This window comes from Callorhinus ursinus, unplaced genomic scaffold (assembly GCF_003265705.2).
Source record: "Callorhinus ursinus isolate GAN/ISIS: 27379988/994484 unplaced genomic scaffold, GSC_fseal_2.0 scaffold8, whole genome shotgun sequence".
In the NCBI taxonomy this organism is placed as follows: Eukaryota; Metazoa; Chordata; class Mammalia; order Carnivora; family Otariidae; genus Callorhinus; species Callorhinus ursinus.
This window is the reverse complement of record NW_027397070.1, coordinates 12,779,608-12,805,219: the sequence shown is the minus strand read 5'-3', so window position 1 is coordinate 12,805,219 and position 25,612 is coordinate 12,779,608. Positions and strand designations below refer to the sequence as shown.

Here is a 25,612-nt window from a genome sequence, read left to right as displayed (position 1 = left end):
TGAAATAATCATGATTTTTATCTTTCCTTTTGTTAATGTGGTGTAGCACATTGGTTGATTTGTGGATGTTGAACCATCTTTGTCTCCCTGGAATAAATCCCACTTGATCATGGTATATGATTGTTTTTATGTGTTGTTGAACTCAGTTTGCTAATATTTTGTTGAGGATTTTTACATCCATTTTCATTAGGGATATTGGCCTCTAATTTTCTTTTGTGGTGTTTTGGTATGAGCGTAACACTGGCCTCATAAAATGAGTTTGGAAGTTTTCCTATCTTTGATTTTTTGGAAGAGTTTGAGAGGGATAGGTGTTCAGACTTATTTTTTTTTTTTTAAGATTTTATTTATTCATCAGAGTGAGAGCACAAGCGGGGGGGGGGGGGCGGCAGACATAGACACCTTTGAATGTTTCGTAGAATTCACCAGTGAAGCCAGGTGATCCTGGAATTTTGTTTTTTTAGGGGGTTTTTGATTACTGATTCAGTCTCCTTACTAGTGATTGGTCTATTCAGATTTCTGTTTCTTCATGATTCAATCTGGAAAGATTGTACATTTCTAGGAATTTATCCATTTTTTCTAGGTTGACCAGTTTGTTGGCGTATAATTATTCATCATAGTCTTCTTATGATCTTTTGCATTTCTGTGGTATTGGTTGTAATGCCCTTTCATTTCTGACTTTATTTGAGCTCTTTTTTCTTCTTGTGGGTCTAGGTAAAGGATTGATTTTTATCTTTTCAAAGAACCAGCCCTTAGTTTCATGGGTCTTCTTTATTGTCTTTTTAGTCTCTTATTTCATTAATTTCTGCTCTGATCTTTATTATTTCTTTCCTCCTACTAACTTTGGGCTTTGTTTGTTCTTTTTTTTTCTAGTTTCCCTAGGTGTGAAGTTAAATTGTTTGAGATTTTTCTTGAGGCAGGCCTGTATTGCTATGAAATTCCCTCTTAGAACCATTTTTTGCTGCATTCCATAGATTTTGGTATGTCATATTTTTGTTTCATTTGTTTCTCGGTATTTTTTTTCCTTTAATTTTTCATTCACCCTGTAGTTATTTAGTAACATGTTTAGTCTCCATATATTTGTAGTTTTTCTGGTTTTCTTCTGGTAGTCGATTTCTAGCTTCATAGTGTTGTGGTCAGAAAAGATCCTTGATATGATTTCAATCTTGTAGAATTTATTGAAACTTGTTGTGTGACCTAATATGTGATCTATCCTGGAGAATGTGCCATGTGCACTTGAGAAGAATATGTATTCTGCTGCTTTGGATGGATTGTTCTGTACATACCAGTTAAGTCCATCTGGTCTAATGTGTCATTTAAAGGTGAGCTTTCTTTATTGATTTTCTGTTGGAAAGACCTAATATTTTAGGGGCTTGCTTGGTACTAGTAGCACTCCCATACAACCACCACAAATTGTTCAATATAGTATTAATTTATGTTATACATAATTTAAATTAACAGGAGTTTCTGCTTTGTGCCAGACACTGTACTAGGCACTGGCAGTACGTCAGTATGTAACACAGATACAATCCCTGTTCTTACAGAGTATATGCACTAGTGAAGATATTTGAAACTGAGCAGTTTCAGGTCAGTGTGATAAGTGGTATAAGGGAAGGTACAAGTGCAAATAGCGGGGGCTACTTATTTACCCTGGATATGTCAACACTGGGTAGGCTTCTCAGGAAGGGGTGTCTAAGGTGAAACCTGAAAAATAAAAAGTTAACCAGACCTATAAGAACAGGTTAAGGGCTCCATGCAAAGGAAAAACATGTGGAAAAGGCCAGAGGTATACTACATATTCTGATAAATACCAGCAGTTTACTTTCTATGACTAGAACTTAAAAGTACTAGGGGAATTATGGAGCTGTAAGAAAGTTACAGAAAGTCTGGAAAACCACACACTAAGAAGTTTGGGCTTATGCTGTGGCCAGTAAAGAGCCATAAAATCCACAGAAGGATTTTAAATGAGAGAGTACCATCAGATTAGATTTTTAAATGTTTTTGCTGCCTTACGAAGAATGGATTGAGAAGGAAGGAATGTGTGTGTGTGTGGTGGGGGAGAGACTGAAGACTGGGGACCACCAGGGACCACTGTACACCAGGCCAGCAATGATAGTAGCATATAGAGCCAGAGTGAGCAAGTTCCTCTTCTCTTGAATTGCTCCAAGTCTGAAGTAAGTGAAATAGAGTAGCAGTGGGTCCTAGAGTTTCTGTAGCTGGACCAGGAATGGGAGTAGACATTCTCATTCTGAGCGATGGCTTCTATGAACTGGTATGTCCAGTTCTGATTCCATATGAGTCCGATGGAAGAAATCAAATGAGGCCCCTAGATACAAAATCTTGTACTGTATTATGATTTTATTTACCTCTTTGGCCAATTTATAACCTGTTCTATCCTTTGATGCTGTTCAATTGTGTTTTATTGGGGTTTTAAGCATTACATCTTAGGTAGAAGGTGTTGAATATTCTCTTTATGGTAATTTTTATGAAATTGTCTTTACAGGTTCAGAAAGTGCTTCTCCAGTCCATTCAGCTCTGGGATCCAGGTCACAGACACCTTCCCCTTCCACACTGAATATAGATCACATGGAACAGAAAGATCTGCAGCTTGATGAGAAGCTCCACCATTCTGTTCTTCAGACTCCAGATGACCTAGGCAATATTTGGAAATTAGATATTTGCCGTTTTTCCTTTTAGGGCATCAGTGTTAGGAGATCTTATTATTTAAATTATTTAAAATTTTGTTTTTGAGAGGGATAAGTTAGAGACAAATCAGTTGATTTATCACTATATAATGAAGGTTCTGTAGAGTAGGGAGATATTAACAGTGATGGTTAAAACTGCAGTGTTTTTTGTTTTATTTCATTGGTTTATACCAGACTCTTATTTTTTATTATTGTGAAAGACAATTTGGTAACTTTTTGATAATACAGTCAGTTATTATACACTTCATGTGGAAAGAGAAAAAAGTCAAACATGAGGCGTAAAGGACTTACGAAGAGTTACAGTGAGTGAACTTGTAAATTATGAGCACACTGAGATATTATCAAGTAGGAATAATCTTTACTAACTTAGTAATTATTTTGCCTTTTCCATTATATAAACTGAATAGAATAATGGATGTTTCTTAAGCTGGAGGAGATCTATAATGATATCTAGCTAAACCATCTATTTTACAGTGAGGAAGTGTAGCCTTAGGAAGGTTACTAAGTAATTTGTACAGCGTCACATAATTGAGAGAAATGAGGCTAGGATTCAAGGTTACCTATATTTCTTACATATAATCTTGCCAATTTTATTAAACAAAAGAAATATACTTATGGAATTTTAGATTATGTTTAAGTTTTAGTAAAAATGTTAATTTTCCCATGTCATTGTGATATCCCTTTTAATGCTAGGCCTGACTTAATTGTGAAATATATTTCTTTGGAAGTTGTAAGTACAAAGAAACAGGCTTATGAAGACTTCCTATAGGAACTGCCTTCAGCCTGAGATTTTCTATTAATTGATGCTATAACCTGAAGTAGCCATTTGATGAAAGAGGGAGTATGTACTTATAAATATGATCTTTAGATCAATTATAAATTTCTATCTGGTATCTGCATCATTTTCTCCTTAGGTAAATCCTAGTACAGGCGGTATTGAATAAATACTGCCATAAAAAGGAATTGTGAGCTTGTGAGGTTTTGATCTTATCAGGAAAAAATAACACTAATGCATATTGACTATTGACATTTTAAAAATTCACTTTTGTAGATATTTAAGTTTGTTATTTTGACTCCTTTTATTTTTGTGACCAATTCTTTAGAGAAATTACTGACACTAGTGTATTTTTTTCTACAGAAATCAGTGAGTTTCCATCTGAATGTTGTAGTGTGATGGCAGGGGGTACACTCACAGGATGGCATGCTGATGTTGCTACTGTAATGTGGCGAAGAATGCTAGGCATTTTGGGAGATGTCAACGCTATTATGGATCCCGAAATACATGCTCAAGTTTTTGATTACCTCTGTGAACTTTGGCAAAATCTAGCTAAGGTAAAAAAATAAATAAATAAAATAAAATAAAAAGAGGAGAAAGAAAGAAGAGTGTTAAGACGTAGAAGCCTTAGATCTCATTGCCACCCACCACCCCCCTTACTATAAACTGGTTCCTACCAAGGTGAAGTCACTTATCCATGTTTATATAATTAGTGCTAGGAACTGGAATTGAACTCAAGTTTAAGATAAAACTGGAAGAACACTTTTATTGGTTTGTTGCATTTTATTTGAAAATTACAGATTAGAGATAACCTTGGCATTTCAACTGATAACCTGACCTCCCCTTCACCACCAGTTTTGATTCCTCCACTGAGAATTCTTACACCTTGGCTCTTCAAGGTAAGCTTAATATATATATAAAACATTAATTTAAAAGATTCATTTAGTAAAAACGATGTAGTCAGTTTTAAACATTTGATAGACTCTTTAGCTTTTGTATAGTCTTCTAGAACAGTTAGTTTTTAACTAGTCATTGGGGGTTATATAGAGAGTTAAATGGGCATAGCAAAATTATACAGGTGCATCATTTTTACTTATTTAATAAAACAAAAATGAATATAGAATTATGTTTCTATTTAAGTGAAGTGTAAATCTCAAATTTGTGTCAGAATGTGCTGTATATTTTTAAGGATTTAATTCTTGGGGCACCTGGGTGACTCAGTCGGCTAAATTTCTGCCTTTGGCTCAGGTCATGATCCTAGGGTCCTTGGATTGAGCCCCCCATCTGGCTCCCTGCTCAGCAGAGAGTCTGCTTCTCCCTCTCCCTCTAAAGCTCCCTCTGTTTGTGCTCTCTTGCTCTCTCTGTCAAATAAATAAATAAAATCTTAAAAGATTTAATTCTTTTGAGTATTTGATATGTTTGGTGCATTTTCCTAAATGAAACAGTATGTGGTTATTCATACCTATGTTATTTCATTTTAATAGTAGTTTCAATAATCCTAATAATTGATTCATTAAGAAATTGGGCCAACGTAGAAATAAATGAAAACAAATATATTGCTTGCTATATTCAATTTAACAGTATTTGTTTTTGAGTATTAAAACCAACATTTTTGAATTGTAGGCAACCATGTTGACTGATAAATATAAACAAGGTAAATTACATGCTTACAAACTTATCTGTAATACAATGAAAAGAAGACAAGATGTTTCTCCAAACAGAGATTTTCTAACACATTTCTACAATATAATGCATTGTGGATTACTTCATATTGATCAGGTAAATATATACTTTCTAACCAATTGCTTTATAAATTTATCTTTGATTCTTCATTGTTTAACTCTTAGCTTTTAAGGTCTAGAATTAAAAATACTCTTTTATGTAGTCATTTTATTTACAAGTTTCTTCTGTTTTATAACCTCATTTGTTCTTGAAACGTAGTTGAAAAGCTGTTACAGTTAGGGAATCAACTTGTTTATTAAATGTGTCTTTCCTCTAAAGTTAAAGTAACTAGTTTGCTTTTTTAAGATATTAAGCCATCTTTTGCTTAGACAGACATGTTTCTTTAATGTCCTAATGTACTTATTCTTGGGCATTTTGTAATTGTTACTTAATAATTGGCACTCGAGGCATATGGATTTGCTCATCTAGTCATGCAACAGTCAGTAGTTTTTTCCAGTCTAAGAGTTAGTTAGCACATCACATTTTCTTATTTCCATAGATTGTATTAGCATAGTGACAGTTCTATTGACTTGTCATTTGTATCAGTGCAGTCATTACATTAGCCAATCATAAATATGACTCTAGAACATTACTTTAGGAGTCTTGATCCTGGCCATAAAATTAAAAAAAAATCTATGGGAGGTTATAAATCATGGTAATGAAACATTTTAATCATAATGTGGTTAAATTTCACTTGCAGTTCATTTAAAGAACATTAAACTAATATCAAAATAGGTAATTATATCTCTCTTCCCAAAAAATGAAAATACTTCTCACATTAATTTGAAATAGCACTTACAATGTACTACCTTATAAACATGTCTCAAACAAAATGACACCTTTAATTACTTGACAGAGAGACCTTTTGTTTAGGATGAATCAGATTGAGTAATACAGCATAAAACACTGCATCCTCATGTTGAATTCCAAAGGCAAAGTGAATGAATAACCAAGTTAAAAATACTCCCTCAATGGGGCGCCTGGGTGGCTCAGTCGTTAAGCGTCTGCCTTCGGCTCAGGTCATGATCCCGGGATCCTGGGATCGAGCCCCACATCGGGTTCCCTGCTCAGCGGGAAGCCTGCTTCTCCCTCTCCCACTCCCCCTGCTTGTGTTCCCTCTCTCGCTATGTCTCTCTCTGTCAAATAAATAAATAAAATCTTAAAAAAAAAAAAAAAAAGAATACTCCCTCAAAAATGCCTCGGTCTGTATTTCTGAGGCTAGATATTTGTCATCAAAGGACTTCAGTTTATCTAATGAGAATTCTTCCAGTTGCCACATAATAGGTCATGAAACTTGAGAGATCAGAGATCTGACATGGAAGCAAGTAGATGAGAGAAGGAACCACTCTGCAGTTCAGTTTTATGCTACGAAAGCCTTGTATTTTCAACGCTCTGAAGCAAAGAGCCTTCCAGTTTGCTCTCTAGTGTGGAAAAAAAAAATGCTATATTGATGTCAGTTAAACAAATGTGTTTTAAGTTTACTTTCCTTTGACAGAATATAATACTAAGCATGGATTATTTAGAAGATTTAAAATCAGACTTTCCAATTAGGCAATGTATAGTAATTGCCTATTTTACTGTTTCATATGTTATCTATTTTTAAGGATATTGATTAGCTGATACCCAAGATTAATTTAGGATATTCTTTTCCCCTTCTTTTCTTACTCCTAAGGATATTGTCAATACAATCATCAAGCACTGCTCACCTCAGTTTTTTTCACTTGGTTTGCCTGGTGCCACAATGCTTATTATGGATTTTATTGTAGCAGCTGGTAGAGTGGCTTCTTCGGCTTTTCTCAATGTAAGTTTTTATTTCCCGTTCTTCATAATATAACAGACTGTAGTTAAACAGGACTCAACTAACAAAGCAACAAAGGAGGAGCCCTTGTTAATAAATTTAACAAGCTAAGGTTCAGGAAAATTTACAGTTTTACTGAAGTTGCTTTTTTTTTAAGTAAATATTGAAATACAAGAAAGTACTAAAATTAGTTGATAAATTGACACATGAGCTATAAAAATGGATTAAATCTGATAAGCAAAACAAAATTTAAAAATTGAGGAAATCTAAGGAAACAAGTAGAGGGAGGGAAGAAACTAAAAAGAGGGCAGTGGGCCATAGCAAAAGAGATGGACCAGAGGTGAGATAATTCAAAAGTATGCTCTAGGAGTAAACTCTAAACTCTGAGACAGCATGTGAGGATTATGATAACAGTTATGGAGCTTTGAGACATGCCAAGTAACTCACTATAGTTGGAATATGTTCATATGTAACTAGAAGATAAGCTAAAGAGGAAGACAGCTAGTTTACTGTGCTAAAGAGGTTAGAGTTCATCCCAAGGAAAGAATGAGTAAGCATTGAGGGATTTTACACAAGCAGTGACATGATCAGATTTCTACTTGAGAAGGAGCACTCTGGCACAAAGTATAAATGAGAAATAACAATTAATTGAAAGTCTGCTAGAATAAACTAAGAGTTTTGGGGAGAGAAAAATCAGTCCTACTTGACCATCATTTTGTAACTTAGAGAGCAGTTTAATATATGTTATTTCACTCATAAGCTATACAAAAGACTAACAGTGAACGAGAAGGAGTTCTATTTGTGGTATAGAAAGCTGCCTATTCGAGATCCATGAGAATATGTTAGGAGGGCCATTGCATGTACAAGGCAGGAGCTCAAAGGAGATGTCAGGACTGAAATGGAAAGCTGGACGACATTAACTTATACATGTTATTGTAGGCCATGAAACTGGATGCAGTCACCCAGTGGAAATGTTCACATAAGGGAAGAACCTGTGTTTATAGCTAGTTATTAACCCTGTTTCTCCAGTTATGTAATAATAGCCATAACTAGTGAGAAAGACTGCATAGGAAAACAAGTTAAACCTGACACCTTGTCCCTACTGTAAGGTTGAGGTTAGTCTTTTCCTTTGGATGATGTTGGAAATACACAGTTCAGTCTTCCTCTTTGGATTCCATTTTAGATCCCATACACATCATCATCTTTCTGTTAATGGGTGGCTCCTTTCTTCCCCTGCCAGACAGATTACAAAATAATTGATTAGATTTTGCCTTTCTTAATTATAATCACATTACAGTATGCTTCCATTATATCCACATACCTGAACATTCTTAGCTACCTTATCCAACTTTAAAGAAAAACCCTTAGCTAATCTCTTTTAAAATACTGGTTTTGATCAGTTTCACTTTTTATAGCGAATTTTATTTTATTTATTTAAAGATTTTATTTTTCTAAGTAATCTCAACACCCATCGTGGAGCTTGAATTTACAACCCTGAGATGAAGAGTCACATGCTTTACTGACGGAGCCAGCCAGGCACCCCTATAGCTAATTTTAAATTGGCATGGTGTCTACAAGCTTACCCTAACCCTTTTATGGGGTTGTCTTTTTATCTGCAAATCTGGATTATTTTTTAAATATGGAAATGAGTTGTTTTGTTGATAATCATAATAAAGTAGTACTCCACTGCCTCTCCAATAACATTTAGAAACATAGGGAAATCCTTTTGGAGGCAGATTCTTGTTTTATGTGAATAAAAGTATTATATTTCTAGCAGATTTGTTTTAGCATGTTCTAGCATTTGTTTTAGCATTTAGTATTTCTAGCAGGTATCATTAAACATATAAATTAATATTGTAGGTATTTTAGTTAATAAAGAAATATATTAGTAGGTGGGTGTTGGTGTTTGGTGGACATGCAAGAAGGTAGAAGAAGAAAAAGAAATGCTCAGTGCTTATACTTCAGAGATGGCTTAATACAGCTAAGGAGAAAAGATGAAAAGTTACCTTCATCTGCAGGCCAAGCATAAATTCTGACTGTTTTTAGTAGGTAGTATAGGCATTGCTTTTCTCATGTGCTTATATAATATCATAAAAACCATCTAGACTGGTTGGTGCCTGTTTCTTGAAGAGACAGTTAATGTTTTTATCGTTAGTTACTTTATCTATCCTTAGATAGTAACAAATATAATCTAGTGACATTGAGTCATCTGCTCATTAGTACAATATGTTATGAAGTGTTGAGTTGCCTTTAAAATGAAAGTATTTATATTTTTTCTCAAAATTAGGGTAATTTTATGCTGTTAGCCAAGCTATATTATTATTTACAGTCAACTGTGGCTGATTTCTGCTTTTTTGCTGCTCTTAAGGAGAGCTCTGCTGTTTGTTCATTATATTTATTGAAAATAACAGTAGTTTATGTGGAAAGTATAGATGAAAACCTGAATGTTTTTGTATTTCCAGTGTCCTTTTTAATTTTATCTTTTGCTCTCACTTCTCTTTGTAATATGGTTAGGTCATAAAGTAACTTTTTTGGTAATTTAATGACATAATCAAATACATTATAAAGATTTTAAAAATCTGATACCTAGGCACCAAGAGTAGAAGCACAAGTTCTTCTGGGATCTTTGGTTTGCTTTCCTAACTTATATTGTGAACTGCCTGGTCTCCATCCCAACATTCCTGATATTGCTGTGTCTCAGTTTACAGATGTTAAGGTAAGAAATCAGATGCTGATTTTTAGTGTTTAAATGATTTTATAATAACAATGTATGATAAAATTTGTATTCTTTCTTTTCCTTTAGAAATCCACATAATTGTTAAAGAACATTAACCAGTCATACCCCTCAGACGCAAGGCTAGAATGTCCATTAGGAGCACAGTCTTTTTTGTATTGATAACTTTTTTGGAAACATTTTCTCATTACTGAATCCATTCATATATCAGTATCTTAGGATTCTTTCATTCACTCACAGAACATTTATTGAAACATCCTATGAGGCAGATACTATGCTACCTCTAAGGCTTCTAAGATTGAGATGGCACTAAATCTGCAAATTTGACACTGTCTCCTAATTTCCCCATGTGATATATCAAACAGTGTAATGGAATATTCTGTTTTGCTGTAGGAAACTGTGGAATTGGGGTGGGGAATCTATGTACCTGAAGCATAGCTCCTCAAAAGTCATGTTGATAATTTTTTTTTAAACTTTTGCCTTCTCTGAAAGAAATTTTTTCAATCCAGTTTTCTGGATTTCTGCATATACTTTTCATACCACCCATATTTCTCTTTATGACGTTTATAACGTGTAATTACTTGTTTAGTGTTTGATTTATGCTTCAGACAAACACCATAAAGTCTTATTTACTGCTATATCCTCAGAGCTTAACATGCTGCTTGGCATCTGGTACTCCAGAAACATTTGTTAAAAAAGTGAATTTCGCTTACACATAAAATTATGTAGGTCAATGCAAATTTGCAATGGCAGTTAATAAAAACATAGAAATTGAGCTCTGGTCTTCAGAGATGTAATATCTTCGGTTTCTTCTATTTTCAGAAGATCCTGAAGGTGAGGGATAGGTAATAGTTTTAATTTGCTTAGGCAAATTAAATTTAATTTTGTCTTTTGCTCTCACTTCTCTTTGTAATATGGTTAGGTCATAAAGTAACTTTTCTGGTAATTTAATGACATAATCAAATACATTATAAAGATTTAAAAAATCTGATACCTAGGCACCAAGAGTAGAGTTTGCTAGGGATTAGCCTAGCTAACTACATATGATCTACATTTCAGAGTGGCCTCATTGTCTTCTGGCCTTTGTATAGATAGTAATGGCTGAAATGATTTAAAAAATCAAACTTTGGGGAAGGGGTATCTCCAAAATAAAAGCTAATTCTAATAATGAAGAAAGCAAAAAGCCTAAGAAAATAATGAGTATTCTTAGTCAGAAAACTGGAGATTTAAGGGAAAATTACAGGCCATAGTGGTCATATTTAATTTTCACTGAAACTAGCTCTCTGTATATTCTAAACTGCAGCCACATAGCCACGTGGAACATACCATGCTGTTTTTCAGTTTTGTGCTTTTGAAAATGCATTTCTTTCTGCCTAAACATCCATTATATAGACCTGTTTTCCTCTTTTTGTCTCTCTTAATCACCCAAACACAAATAATCTTAGTCTTTGACCTTGATCATTTGTCAAAATCCTGTTTACCTAAAACCGTTTTGTGAAGTCTTCTATGACTTTCCGAAGTTTACCTGTTTGTTCACATAGAACCTTTTATGTGTCATCTTGTGTTGTGATTGTTTACAAGTCTCCCTCCCTCTCTGGAATGTAAACTTCTTGAGGATAGGTACTACATCTTAACCATCTATTTCTTTCCAGCATTTAAGACAGGATCTATTACATAGAAAGCTCTTGGGCTTAAACAATAGATTTGCTCAAAGTACCTATTAATTGCGAGCCAGTGGGCTAGATGCTAAGTTTACAAAGATAAGTCGAAGGTACTCCTCCTAAGGAGCTTACAATCTATGTAGCTGATAAGTGCTTTGTGAATTTATGAATGAATGAATGAATGATTTTTTTTAAAAAAGGAAGTAATAGAGTCTTAATTATCCAGCCTCGTGGCATTGTTTTCCTCTTAGTTAGCCACTGTAGTATTTGACCCATGTTGATATTCCTGACCTTCCTAAATCTTTTCAACTTTGACTTATGTTGCACAGATACATCTTGATTTACTTCTTGTTTCTCTAAATATTCTAAGACTCCTTAATAAACCAGTGTTCTTTCTCTGCCTGCTAAACATAAATTTACTATAAGACCCTCTCTTTAGATAATTACTTTCTCTTTATTCTCCCGTTTGAATACTTTTTTCATTCACATAATTTTAACTATTATTTAGCACTTATCCCCAAACTCACACATTATAATGTTTTACAAATTATCAAAAAAGAGGAGGCTTGCTTTTAAATAAATATTTCTCAGAGTTTTGAAAAGATACCCATACTTTTGAGCGAGTAAATCTGTTTTAATTATCTTATAGTGAACTTTTTATTAATCTTTTAATCAGGAAAAATTATTTTTTTGAACATGTATATTTGGTTATAAATTTCAGAAATCATTTATTTTAGCCTGTGCTGCTGTAACAAAATACTACTAAAAAAAAATACTACCAACTGGGTAGCTTATAAACAGCAGAAATGTATTTGTCACAGTTGTGGAGACTGGAAGTCCAAGATCAAGGCTCCAGCAGAGTGGCATTCTGGCGAGGGCCCTCTCGCTGCTCCAGAGCTGGTCCCTTCCCACTATGTCTTCACAAAGTAGAAGGAACTAAGGAGGTCTTTGGTGGTCTCTTGTATAAGAGCATGAATATCATTCATAAAGTCTCCATCCTCATGACCTAACATCATCTTTGGGAGATAGGATTTTAGCATAAAAATTTTGGGAGGGGAGACACAAATATTCAGACCATATTATTGTTTTTTTTATTTAGTTAATTTTATGAATAATATTGGACTCTGTTAATTAAAGTATTCAGGTGAGAACAAAGATTGTTTTATTTCACTGTTGTATCCCTAGCACCTGGCACAGTGCTTGGGTCCATAATAGCCATTTAATAAATACTTGAATGAATGAATGAATGAAATCTTAATCATTACAGGTATTTCCCCTTTATTTTAGGAACTCATAATCAAAACTGTATTAAGCTCGGCAAGAGATGAGCCATCTGGTCCTGCACGGTAGGTCAGATACTCTTTTTTTTTTTAAGATTTTATTTATTTGTGAGAGAGAGACAGAGATAGCAGGAGAAAGCACAAGATGGGAGGAAAGGGAGAAGCAAGCTTCCCGCTGAGCAGGGAGTGCAACACAGGGCTTGGACCCAGGAGCCCGGGATCATGACCTGAGCTGAAGGCAGATGTTTAACCGAAGGCAGATGCTTAACCGACTGAGCCACCCAGGCACCCCTGGTAGTTTTAATAGTAAATAATTTATTAGCATTAACACTATGATAAACTGAAAGAAGAGACTTAAGAATTTCTGATCCACTATGTTCAGGAAGAAAGATATTTCTGCATTGAATTATTCTGAAATTTAACGTTCTACAAAATTTACGAATGTCAGTATCAGGACATGCCAAGTATACCAGGATACTAGAAAGAGTTGACTTTTTTAGGAGTTGAGGGAAACAGTATGTGCTTCATCAGAAGCTTATACTTGAATACACTAATGAAATTTATATTGATTCTGATCATCAAATAACTCCCTTCAATTTGAAACTTCAGTTGAAATAGGGAAATGAAGTTTCACAAGATGTTAGGGAATAGAAAAAATTCTACAAGTTTCTGTTGGAAACCCTTTATAAAGCACATGAATTTTATTTGTATTGCCAGTTTGTTTTACAAAGAATTTGTAGCTGGGGCACCTGGGTGGCTCAGTTGTTAAGCGTCTGCCTTCGGCTCAGGTCATGATCCCAGGGTCCTGGGATTGAGCCCCACATGGGGTTCCTTGCTCCACAGGAAGCCTGCTTCTCCCTTTCCCACTCCCCCTGCTTTTGTTCCCTCTCTTGCTGTGTCTCTCTCTGTCAAAAAATAAATTTAAAAATTAAAAAAAAAAAAAAGAATGTAGCTAGCCGTGTTAAATTTAAGAGTTATGAAAATAATATTTAGGGGCACCTGGGTGGCTCAGTCAGTTAAGTATCCAACTCTTGATTTTGGCTCAGGTCATGATCTCAGGGTTGCGAGACTGAGCCCCTCATCAGGCTCTGTACTGGGCATGGAACCTGCTTAAGATTCCCTCTCTCCCTCTCTCCCTTTCCCTCTGCCCTTCCCCCCTTCTCTAAAAAAGAAGGAAGGAAAAGAAAGAAAATAATATTTGACTTACCCCATCAGCTTCATGTTTTTGCTAAAGTTTATTTTGTGCTGTCAGTCAATAAAACCACACTCTTTCCTTTTTTGAAAGCAGGTTACATATTTGTTTGGGAAGCTTTATGGCAATATCAGTTTATTAATATGGGTTTGTTAAAAAGATCCTGTGTGTTATCCCCATCTATGAGCTTGGTAGTAAATTATGTTTGAAAATTAGGCGTTGAATTTGGGGTCATGTGCTTTCCTCCTACTTTCTCTTCCTCAGGAAGAGCTAATGTACAGAGTAACAAATTGATTGATTCACTTAAACAGTGCATGTTCATTCTAGATTGGTTGGTTGTGGGTATTTTGGTTGTGGTGGTGGTTTCATTTCATTTAAAGCCTCGTCTACTTCTGTTTATATCATTGTTGGTTGCCCTTTTTGCAGATGTGTAGCATTGTGCAGTTTAGGTATTTGGATTTGTGAAGAACTAGTCCATGAGTCTCATCATCCTCAAATCAAGGAAGCTCTGAATGTAATTTGTGTTTCCTTAAAGGTAAAAAAAACCTATTTAATCAAATATATTAATATAGTAGAGAATGCAGGACTGGTTTTCTCCAAATGTTAATTATAAATTGTGTCCTTATAGAATAAAACATTTAATAAATGTTTTTATTACTTTATTATTACATTATTTCTTTGATCCTGACTTTTTCCTTCAGAGTGGTGCTACTCTTGAATTTAGGATATCCTAGTGATAACCTATTTTACCTCAGCTTTTTATGTCACTTAACAACATATATAGGGTTGTTTGTTTTTTCCTGATCAGTATTTTTGTAACCTACTCTTTAATCCTTAATACTTCCCTGAATTCTTGAGCTGTTCAATGTTTTGGCTTTATTATTCAAGTTAAATGCTCTCTTTGTAACCAGAGTAAGATTTGTTAAAAAATAATAACCTAATTACTTGGAGAATCTAACTGAGTAAATTTTTTGCTTGTGAAAGTATGCATGATATTATTTTTGTTTGACTTGTAATATAGTATCTGTATAGAATTCTAAACAAAAAGGTACAAATATTACTTATTGGACAAATATTTCTGAGTATGTACTATGTTTGAGGTGGTTTGCTAGTCAGAGTGAGGGATACCAGAATAAAAAATAATTGTAAATACTAGAGGCAAGCGGTTAATAATATGATGGCTGAAAAGGATTAAAATAAGAGTTTTATAAAACAGAAAGCTGAGAGACCCAAATGAATGGTGCATATGAAATGCTAATTGAGATCAGAGGAAGCCGAGATCACTTTGACTTAAGTAATAGAGAAGACTCTGGAAAGGAGACAGAAGAATGGGGGAGATTTGGTCATAGAGAGTTAAACCTAACAAGTTTGAGTTTATGCCAATGGGGAGTCATCTGAGAGCTTTAAGCATAAAGAATGTCAGCATCAGAGCAGTTCTTTAGATTAATTTGAAAGTGTTGGTATAGTAGATTGGAATGGGGAAACGATTGATAAGAAATTAGCAGTTTACAGGCTGTTGCAGAAATCCAGGTAACAGAAAATGGAATAAAACCTTAATGGGGACAAACATTCAAAATTAAAAAGTTAATTGTGTTTTTAGAATGTGTTATGAATTTTTATTTTGTGGCTGTGTATTTATCATCTTAATATTTTAATAAACGTATAGAATGACCAAAAGAAACATGTATGAAATTTCAAGTTTTTCAGCAGCTAATACATTAATGAATATTTTGTTGTTATTACAGTTTACTAATAAAACAGTGGCGCATGTAGCTTGTAACATGCTTCACATGCTGGTTCATTACGTACCTAGACTTCAGATTTACCAACCCGATTCTCCCTTGAAAATTATTCAAGTAAGTATTTCTCATGTATTATGACCCTGTTAAATATAATAAATTTATCCCTATACATTTTTAACAAGCACATAAAAAAACTTAATGAGCTCAAGAAATTTCCAGAGTAAATAACACATATGTATGTGCATATTTTGCCTTTTATTAATTATTTTTATTATTTCATATTTTTTATCAAATTTATTCATATACTATTCAGAGTATAATATATGTTAATTTAAAAAGCCACCATATGGGGTGCCTGAGTGGCTCAGTTGGTTAAGCATCTGCCTTCGGCTCAGGTCATGATCTCAGGGTCCTGGAGTCAAGGCCCACATTGGGCTCTCCGCTCAGCGGGAACTCTGCTTCTCCCTCTTACTCTCCGTCTGTGCTTTCTCTCTTTCTCAAATAAATAAATAAAATTAAAAAATACATTATAAAATATCTTTTTTTTTGATATTACCATATCTTTTATTCTGTATACATACATACAAAAAGCAATGACATGCATGTACAATTAGATGAATTTTCAGGTTACCAACACCAAGATTAATAAGAATATTACCAGAATTGCTTCAAAATAACCCTTCCTTTTTAAAGGATATTTTTCCTGGGTTCCAGATTCTTGGTTATTTGTTTCAGCACTATAAAGAACTCAATTCATTGTCTTCTAATCAAAAACTAATGATGTAATCTTTTTTTTTTTAAAGCATATATTTACCTATACACACACACACACACACACACACACAAGTGTCTGGAAAGATAAGAGTAGATTTCTTTTTCTTTTTATTTCCCCTCTTTTTTTTAAGTAAACTCTATGCCCAGTGTGGGGCTTGAACTCACAGCCCCGAGGTCAAGAGTCATATGTTTTACCAACTGAGCCAGCCAGGCACCCTGAGAGTCGATTTTCATATTTTCCCCCCCAACTTTACTGAGAAATAGTTGACATTGTATATATTTAAAATACAGAACATGATGATTTGGTAATTGTGGAATGATTACCAAGGTCAAGATAATTAACACATCAATTACCTCACATAGTTAACTGTTTTTTGTTTATGGTGAGAATGCTTCAGGTCTATTCTTAGCAACTTCCAGATATTCAGTATGATTAACTATAGTCACCATGCTGTACATTAGATCCTCAGAACTTACTGTTTTTATAACTGAAAATTTATACCCTTTGACCTACATCTCCCCATTTTCCTCTTCTCCTCCCAGCCCCTGGCCACCACATTTCTATTCTGTTTCTATGAAATCAGCATTCTTTTTTTTTTAAGATTCCACATATAAGTGGTACCGTACAGTATTTGCCTTTCTCTGGCTTATTTCACTTACAGTAATGCCCTCCAGGTTCATCCATGTTGTCACAAATGGCAAGATTTACTTTTTTATGGCTGAGTAATAGTATTCCATTGTGTGTATATATATATATATATATATATATATATATATACACACACACATTTTTTTGAATTCATTTATTCATTGAAGGGCATTTACATTGTTTCCATATCTTTGCTATTGTGAATAATGCTGCAGTGAACATGGTGTGCAGGTATCTCTTCGAGATACTGATTTCATTTCCTTCAGATATACATCTAGGAGCAGGATTGCTGCATCATTATAGTAGTTTTTTTTTTTTATCATATGGTAGTTCCAATTTTAATATTTTGAGGAACCTCCATACTGTTTTCCATAAAAGCTGTACCAGTTCACCTTCCCACCAACAGTGTATATCAGTTTTCTTTTCTCCACCTCCTTGCCAACATCTGTTATCTCTTACCTTTTTGAAAAAAGCCATTCTAACAGATGTGGTTTTTATTTGCATTTTCCTCATGATTAGTGATGTTGAATACCTTTTCATATACCCATTAAAATGCCATTTGGGGGCGTGGGGGTGGCTCAGTCATTAAGCGTCCGCCTTCGGCTCAGGTCAAATAAATAAAATCTTTAAAATAAATTAAAATAAGATTTTATTTATTTGACAGAGAGAGAGAGACAGGGAACACAAGCAGGGGGAGTGGGAGAGGGAGAAGCAGGCTTCCCACCGAGCAGGGAGCCTGATGCGGGGCTCGATCCCAGGACCCTGGGATCATGACCTGAGCCGAAGGCGGATGCTTTAACGACTGAGCCACCCAGGCGCCCCAAAATAAAATAAAATAAAATAAAATGCCATTTGAATGTCTTCGTTGGAAAAATGTTTATTCAGGTCCTTTGCCCATTTTTAAATTGGATTATTTGCTTTTTAGCTATTGAGTTGTATGAGTTCTTCATATATTTTATGTATTAACCCCTATCCAGATACATGGTTTGTAAACATTTTCTCCCATTCCATCAGTTGCCTTTTCAGTGTATTGCTTCCTTTGCTGTGCAGATGCTCTTTAGTTTGATATGGTCCCACTTGTTTACTTTAGCTTTTGGTGTCTTACCCAAGAATTCAATGCCAAGACCAATATCAAGAATATTTTCCATGTGCTCTAGGAGTTTATGCTTTCAGGTCTTTGATCCATGTCAAGTTAATTTTTGTCAGTGGTGTAAAATAGAGGTCCAGTTTCATTCTCTCTCTCTCTTTCTCTATATATATAGATAGATATAGATTCCTGAATTGAGTTTGTAAGAAATCCATTTATAGTTGACAGAGTTTATATGATTTTGGTTCCTATATACATATGAGGATTGTAAATGATTGATAGTTAAGAATACTTGAAAAGCTGACCTATTAAAAATTAACTTTGAAGTAACAGTGTTAATGTATTTAGGATTTAAAAATATACTTAAACTTTCATCAATAGATTTTTTTATCACTTTACCATTAACATTTAAGTTTTAGGATGCATCACTAATTTAACATATTTTGAACTTTTTTTTTCTTTGCTGACAGATTCTAATAGCCACCATTACCCATCTTTTGCCAAGTACAGAAGCTTCATCTTATGAAATGGATAAGAGGGTAATTTAAATTTTGTTTGATATTTAATTGGTTTAGTAAAATATATTTTAAAATTGCAAAGATATATATATGTATATGGTAAACATTAATTAATCTTGTGCTTAAAAATCCCTATAATATGAAATATATCTTTACATTATTTAAGTGTAACTAAATTATATTTTAGTTCAAATGTCCAGTTAATCATAGTCATTTGGTAAAGTCTTTGAATCTCAGGATTGTGGGGAACCTTAGAGGATATTCTGTTCATTTATAATTATTTCACTTTATCCTACCAATTATGGTCTTGTTTATGCCTGAAAATTAGTAATTCTGAGGAATTCATCGTTTCTGAAGGCAGCCATACATCTTTATATAACTGTTATTGGTAGAAAATAATGAAATTTCCATTAAGGAGAGTATGTATAATAGAGCTATGGCACATAGAAGAAGGCATCCCTCTGGCCACAAAAAATTCTACAGGATTGCATTTACCTCAGTAAATTCATTGTGAGACTCCTTTAACTATTTCAGATATTGTATTTGTCAGTCTAAAGTTTCTATTTGGTTTCTTTTCATAGTTTCCATAGATTTCCTGAAATCTGCATTTCTTCATCAGTAATATCTATCTTTTCTTTTAGATTTTTAACATGTTTATCATAATTATTTTGAAGTCCTCGTCTGCTAAATTCAATATCTGGGTTATTGCTGAGTCTGTTCCTATTGAAATCTTTTCCTCTTGACTATGGATTCCATTTTCCTGTTTGTTCATATGTCTGTTAGTTTTTTATTATATATTAGGCATTGTACATAACATGTTATGTACAGAGACTCTAGATCTTTGCTGCCCAGGATAGTAGCTACTAACCACACGTGACTTTAAATTTAAATAAAATTAAAACTTTATATTAAAAACTTAATTCCTTATTTGTGCTAACCACATTTCAAGTGCCTAATAGTCACATGGACAAATATATACCATTCCCATCATTGCACAAAGTTCTATTAATCAACACTTCTCTAGATTCTGTTCATTTCCTCTGAAAATTATTTTATTCCTTTCCATTTTCACATCCCAATCTTGCATTCTGTTCTCCAGATCTCAGTGTCAGCATCTCTTAATCGTATGGTGTTGAAATCTCAAAAGAGCAGAGTTGTTGGAGAAAGATGAATTTCAGTTTTCATTGTGTTGCATGTAAGGAATATTGCCCAGTAAAACCACCAGCAAAGCAACTCCATACCTAAAGTAGTAAATTTGAAGCTGGAAACAAAATTACTGGTATCATCAACACATGAGTACTATTAAACTATGGGAATATATATGATCACTTAAGGAGAAGTTACAGAGTAAGAAGAGTTATTAGCGAAGTGAACACCTTGAAGAATAACAGAGCAGGGGTCACCAAAATAGAGACATAGGAGGCTCCTGAATTTTCTTCCTCCTATGGATGCACCAAAGATACAACTACACATGGAGCAATTCTCTCTGAGAGAAATCCAGAAATTAGTTGAATGATCCTACACATCAGGCAACTGAGAAAATACCCACATCAAACTACATAGGAAACATTCTCATGATAAACCCCACTGTTGGCACACTCAGGAGAGAACCCCCAACTGCCAGGGTCTCTCTGAGGATAGAAGGGTTTAGACCACACATCTAGCACCCCAGCTTTTAAGTCTGCCATGCCAGGGATGGGCTTCCAAATCACCTGGCTCTGAAAGCCAACAGGGCTTGTATTCACAAGTCCCACAGAACTACAGGAAACAAAGGAACACTTGTTTAACAGGAGTGTGAGCACCTGCTATTGCTATTCCCCCAGCGTTCATCACAGAGGGAACAGGCATTCTTTCCCTATAAAGAATTTGACTGCATATTTTCCCAGCTGTTGCCTGAGGGTCCATCTTCTAATCAGCCTTCATCTAGGTGCTGACTGCAGTCCCCCTGGAAGCCCATTAGAACCAGAGGGCACTTCCCCTGTGTTCTCCCTGCATCTGGCTCCAATAATAAAACCAGGTCTCCAGCTTTTCCCTAGAAGGAACTTGTCAGCACTAGGTGAGTAGCTCCCAAATCACCTAGTTCTGGGAGCGGACGGAACTTGGCATTCATGAATTCTCTAGAAACACACAAAACAGTGGTGGTTATATTTGCACCAGCACTCCCAGCCACTGTTTCCTCTGGCTTAGCACAGAATGAGTAAGCAAAAATAGCCAGCTCTGTTTCTCTGTTAGGGGCTAGACTGCATAGCTAATATACCAACTTCCCTGCTGTTCCTGAAAGTCAGCCTTCCAGATAGCCTGCATCAGGGAGCCGAAGGGGTAGGCAATTAGTAGTACTTCAGGAACCTGAATAGGTATATTGGCGTTTCCCACCCTTTTAGGACACAGCTTGGATAGTCACAGAGGTTTGAGGGACAGCTAAGAGCTTGAACCAGGCTGCTATTTTACCTTTTCCAATTAATAAGTATCTTGTAGGAAGACACTTTGAAACTATATAAATATCCTATTATTCCTTAAACCTTTACTAAGTAGTTTTGCTAGCCATTGATAACTCTTACCAGAATTAAATGTTGTTATGATAGTTCCAAATGGTGATTTCCTGATTCTGTCATTACTTTTACATTCATTAGTTAGTTTTCTGTGATAAGGAAGAGTTTTCTCTTAGCCCTCTCCATCTTACCAGTGTGGGATCATGATTCTTCTTTTATGCAATGGATTATAATCCTTAGTTTTTTTACTGTCATTATTTCGAAGCTCAAAATGTTCCAGATTTAGCCAGTGGGAATGCCCTTTAAATTGACTTCTTTGTCCTTTTTGTTATATCCTCCTCATTGTTCTTTTAGTGTATCCTTAAATTCTGTCATCACAGAATTTTTCAGACTCATCTTGTATTTTCCCTGCCCCAGTACTGGAATTAGCCGTTTCCCCAAGTAACTCTGGTTCCATTGAGTGGAAATAGTATTCTCAAATAAAGATCTAGGAACTAGGTGTTTACATGGTCATTGGGTTGTGTGTGTGTGGTTAGGCCCTCTCACCAGATAGAGCAAGAAAATAAAAAATACACACAAATGTATAATATGTATTTTATGTATATATGTAATATATGCGTATCTGTATTTCTTTGTGTGTATTAAAACACCATGAGTTTACCTTGACACCTCTGATTCCAGTCCGGCACCACAAGGTTCAGTCTGTCTTCCCCCTTTACATATTTGTAACTACCTGCCCCAGTAATGAGAACCTAGCTCCCATTATCCACAGTCATCCACAGTATATTTACTTTGTGCAGTGTTAGAAAAATAAAAGCAGTTTCAGAATATATTTATGCCTGTATATAATTACCAAGAGAGTATATAGTTCAAAAGCTGTGTTTAAAAGTTATTTAGGTTACTTCTCCCTCCCCTTAGCCTCACTTCAGTGTGGTTATAGAATTCATTTCAAATATAGTTCAGGTTATTTTTTCAGTTTGTATTCCTAAATTTTAGTGTTTTCTCCCTGTTGTTTTTATTTGTTTTTTTAGTTTATGCTTTATCTATTCTTTATTTCTGTACAAATGAGCAGATACATTTATATTTTTTTCCACCTTGTTAAGAAATGTCATATTCTAGATATTCTTTGGTACTTGAGATTTTTTATTTACAGAATATCCTGGAAATTCACAATACATCAATTCATAAAGATCTTCCTTGTTCTTTTTTACAGCTATATAGTATTATTACTCCATTGTGTGACTATTGTAGTTTATTCAGCTCACTCTCCTATGTATGGATGTATAGTGTTTTTTCAGAATTTTGTAATTGCAAAGAATGCTGCAGTGACTGCCTTTGTGCCTGTATATTTTTACGTAATTGGAATGTGTCTTCAGGGTGTATTCCTAGAAGTGGAATTGCTGGGTCAGGAGGTAAACAGATAGGTAATTTTGTTAAATGTTGGCATTCCCAGAAGCAAATTGTGAGTGTGTTTGCCCAGAGTCTCAACCACAGTGTCTTATTTGGAAATTTTTGCCAGTGTGATGGGGGATCAAGGGCATCTCACTGTACTTTTCATTTACCTTTCTCTTTTAATAAGTGAAGTTGAATATCCTATTTACTAATGCCTAACTTTTAATTTTATTTTTGTGGATCATCTATTTATATCCTCTTCCTTTTCTTTTTTAAAAATTTATTTATTATTTTAGTAATCTCTACACCCAACATGGGGCTTGAACTCACAACCCCAAGATCAAGAGTTGCATGCTCCACCAATTGAGCCAAGCCAGGCGCTCCGTCTATTCATATCTTCTTATATTTTCTGTCAGGTTTTAGTGTTTTCCCTTCAAATTTTATGTACTAGGGATGTCTTAACTGTCATATATGTTACAAATATTTTCTTTTCTTCCCCCCATTTGTCTTTTGCTTTTGTTTCTGTGGACTTTTGTTATTGTTTCTTAGGGGGGGGGATCATGGAAAACATCAGTTTTTATGTAGTCGATTTATTTTTCATTGTCTGAATTTTCAGTCATAGAAAGCCTTTCTCTGTACCTGGATAAAGAGGAATTCACCCATGTTTTCTTCTAGTGCTTGTATAATTTCATTTTTTACATTTTTATCCATCATCCATTTGAAGTTTATTCTGTATGTTTTGAGACACAGATACCATTTTTGTTGTTTTTCCAAATGAATAACCAGATTAAAAAGTTCTGTTTTTCCCTTTAGTGAATAGTCAATTTCTGAAATTACTTGGGTCTGTTTCTTAAGATTCTGTACTATCAGTTCTCAGGCTCTTTTGGTGACAAGATCTCTTTAATACTGTTAAGTATTATTGAAGATCTCAAATGAGTTTTGTTCATATGGATTATATAGGCATACCTTGGAGGTACTTGGTAGTCTGTGGTACAGACTACCACAGTAAAGTGAATAACTCAGTAAAGCAAGGCAAATGAATTTTTTGGTTTCTCAATGCATATGTGTATAAAAGTTAGTTTAAACTACACTATAGTCTATTAAGTGTGCAGTAGCAATATGTCCCCCCAAAACAGTATATATACTTTAATTTAAAAATAACTTATTGTCAAAAATATGCTAACTATCATCTTAGGTTTCAGTGAATTGTAATCTTTTAGCTAGTGTGGAGGGTCCTGCCTTAGTGTTGATGGCTGATCAGGGTGATTGCTGCAGGTTGGGGTGGTTGTGGCAATTTCTGAACATAAGACAATGAAGTTTGCCACATTGATTGACTCTCTTTTTTTCCCACAGTTTCTCTGTAGCATACAATGCTGTTTGATAGCATTTTACCCATAGTATAGAACAACTTTCAGAGTTGGAGTCAGTCCTTTCAAACACTTTTATCAACTATGTTTATGTAGTATTCTAAATCCTTTGTTGTAATTTCAACAGTCTTCACAGCATCTTCACCAGGAGTAGATTTCATCTCAAGAAGCCACTTTCCTTTGCTCATTCATAAGAAGCAACTCCTTCCTTATTCATTAAAGTTTGATCATGAAGATTGTAGCAATTCAATCACATCTGCAGGCTCCAAGTGTAGTTCTCTTGCTATTTCTACCAATTCTGTAGTTACTTTCTCCACTGAAATCTTCAACTCCTCAAAGTCATCCATGAGGTTTGGAATCACTTACTTCTTCCAAACTCCCATTAATGTTGATATTTTTGACCTTTTCCCATGAATCATGAATGTTCTCTATGACATCTAGAGTGGTGAACCCTTTCCAGAAGGTTTTCAATTCACTTTAACCAGATTCTTCAGACAAATCACTATCTATGGCAGCTGTAGCCTTCTGAAATGTATTTCTTTAACAATAAGACTTGAAATAAAAATTTCTCCCTAATCCATGGGCTGCAGAATGGATGTTGTGTTAGCAGGAATGAAAACAACGTTAATCTCATTGTGCATCTCCATCAAAGCTCTTGGACTTAAAATATTCAATAAACCATGTTGTAAACAGATGTGCTGTCATCCAGGCTTTGTTGTTCCATGTATAGAGCACAGGCAAAATAGATCTAGCATAATTCTTAAGGGCCCTAGGATTTTTGGAATGGTAAATAAACACTGACTTCAACTAAAGTCACTAGCTGCATTAGCTCCTATCAGAAGAGCAGCCTGTCCGTTGAAGCTTTGAAGCCAGGCATTGACTTCTCTCTAGCTATGAAAGTCTTAGATGGCATTTTTGAATAGAAGGCTATTTTGTGTACATTGAAAATCTGTTGTTTAGTGTAGCTAATCTTCTGGATAACTTGCTGCAGCCTCTATATCAGCATTTGCTCCTTCACCTTGTATTTTTATGTTATGGAGATGGCTTCTTTCCTTAAACCTCACAAATCAATCTGTTCTAGCTTCAGACTTCTCTTCTGTAGCTTCCTCACCTCTCTCAGCCTTCATAGAATTGAAGAGAGTTAGGGCCTACTTCTGGATTAGGCTTTGACTTAAGGGGGTTTTACAGCTGGTTTGATCTTCCATCCAGACCAGAGAACTTTCTCTTTATCAGCAATACAGCTGTTTCGCTTTCTCAACATTCATGTTTACTGGAGTAGCACTTTTACTTTCCTTCAAAGCTTTTCTTTGTATTCACAGCTTGGCTGTTTGGCGCAAGAAACCTAGTTTTTAGCCTGTCTTGACTTTCGACATGCCTTCCTCACTAGACTTAATTTCTAGCTTTTGATTAAAGTGAGAGTCATGTGACTCTTCCTTTCACTGGAACACTTAGAGGCCATTGTAGGATTATTAATTGGCCTAATTTCAGTATTGTTGTGTCTCAAGGAATAGGGAGGCCTGAGGAGCGGGAAGAGAGATGGGGGAACGGCTGGTCAGTGGAGCAGTCAGAACACGTTTGCTGATTAAGTTTGCTGTCTTATAAGGACATGGTTTGTGGCACCCCCAAACAATTACAGTAATAATATCAAAGATCACAGATCACCATAACAAATATAGTAATCATGAAAAGTAGGAAATATTGTGAGAATTACCAAAATGTGACACAGAGAC

At 34.8% G+C, this 25,612-nt stretch overlaps 1 protein-coding gene across 3 annotated transcripts in view; it reads left to right on the top strand.

Moving 5' to 3' along the window:
- The window catches only part of RALGAPA1 (Ral GTPase activating protein catalytic subunit alpha 1), a 253,647-nt gene that overhangs the window by 125,426 nt on the left and 102,609 nt on the right, over window positions 1-25,612 (top strand). For all 3 annotated transcript variants that reach the window (XM_073895099.1, XM_073895100.1, XM_025870163.2), the window contains 10 exons: window positions 2,501-2,653; window positions 3,841-4,034; window positions 4,278-4,376; window positions 5,101-5,256; window positions 6,872-7,000; window positions 9,588-9,713; window positions 12,680-12,738; window positions 14,291-14,399; window positions 15,610-15,720; window positions 18,587-18,655. In XM_073895099.1, the coding sequence (XP_073751200.1) occupies window positions 2,501-2,653; window positions 3,841-4,034; window positions 4,278-4,376; window positions 5,101-5,256; window positions 6,872-7,000; window positions 9,588-9,713; window positions 12,680-12,738; window positions 14,291-14,399; window positions 15,610-15,720; window positions 18,587-18,655 (1,205 nt within the window). The remainder of the gene's footprint in view (window positions 1-2,500; window positions 2,654-3,840; window positions 4,035-4,277; window positions 4,377-5,100; window positions 5,257-6,871; window positions 7,001-9,587; window positions 9,714-12,679; window positions 12,739-14,290; window positions 14,400-15,609; window positions 15,721-18,586; window positions 18,656-25,612) is intronic.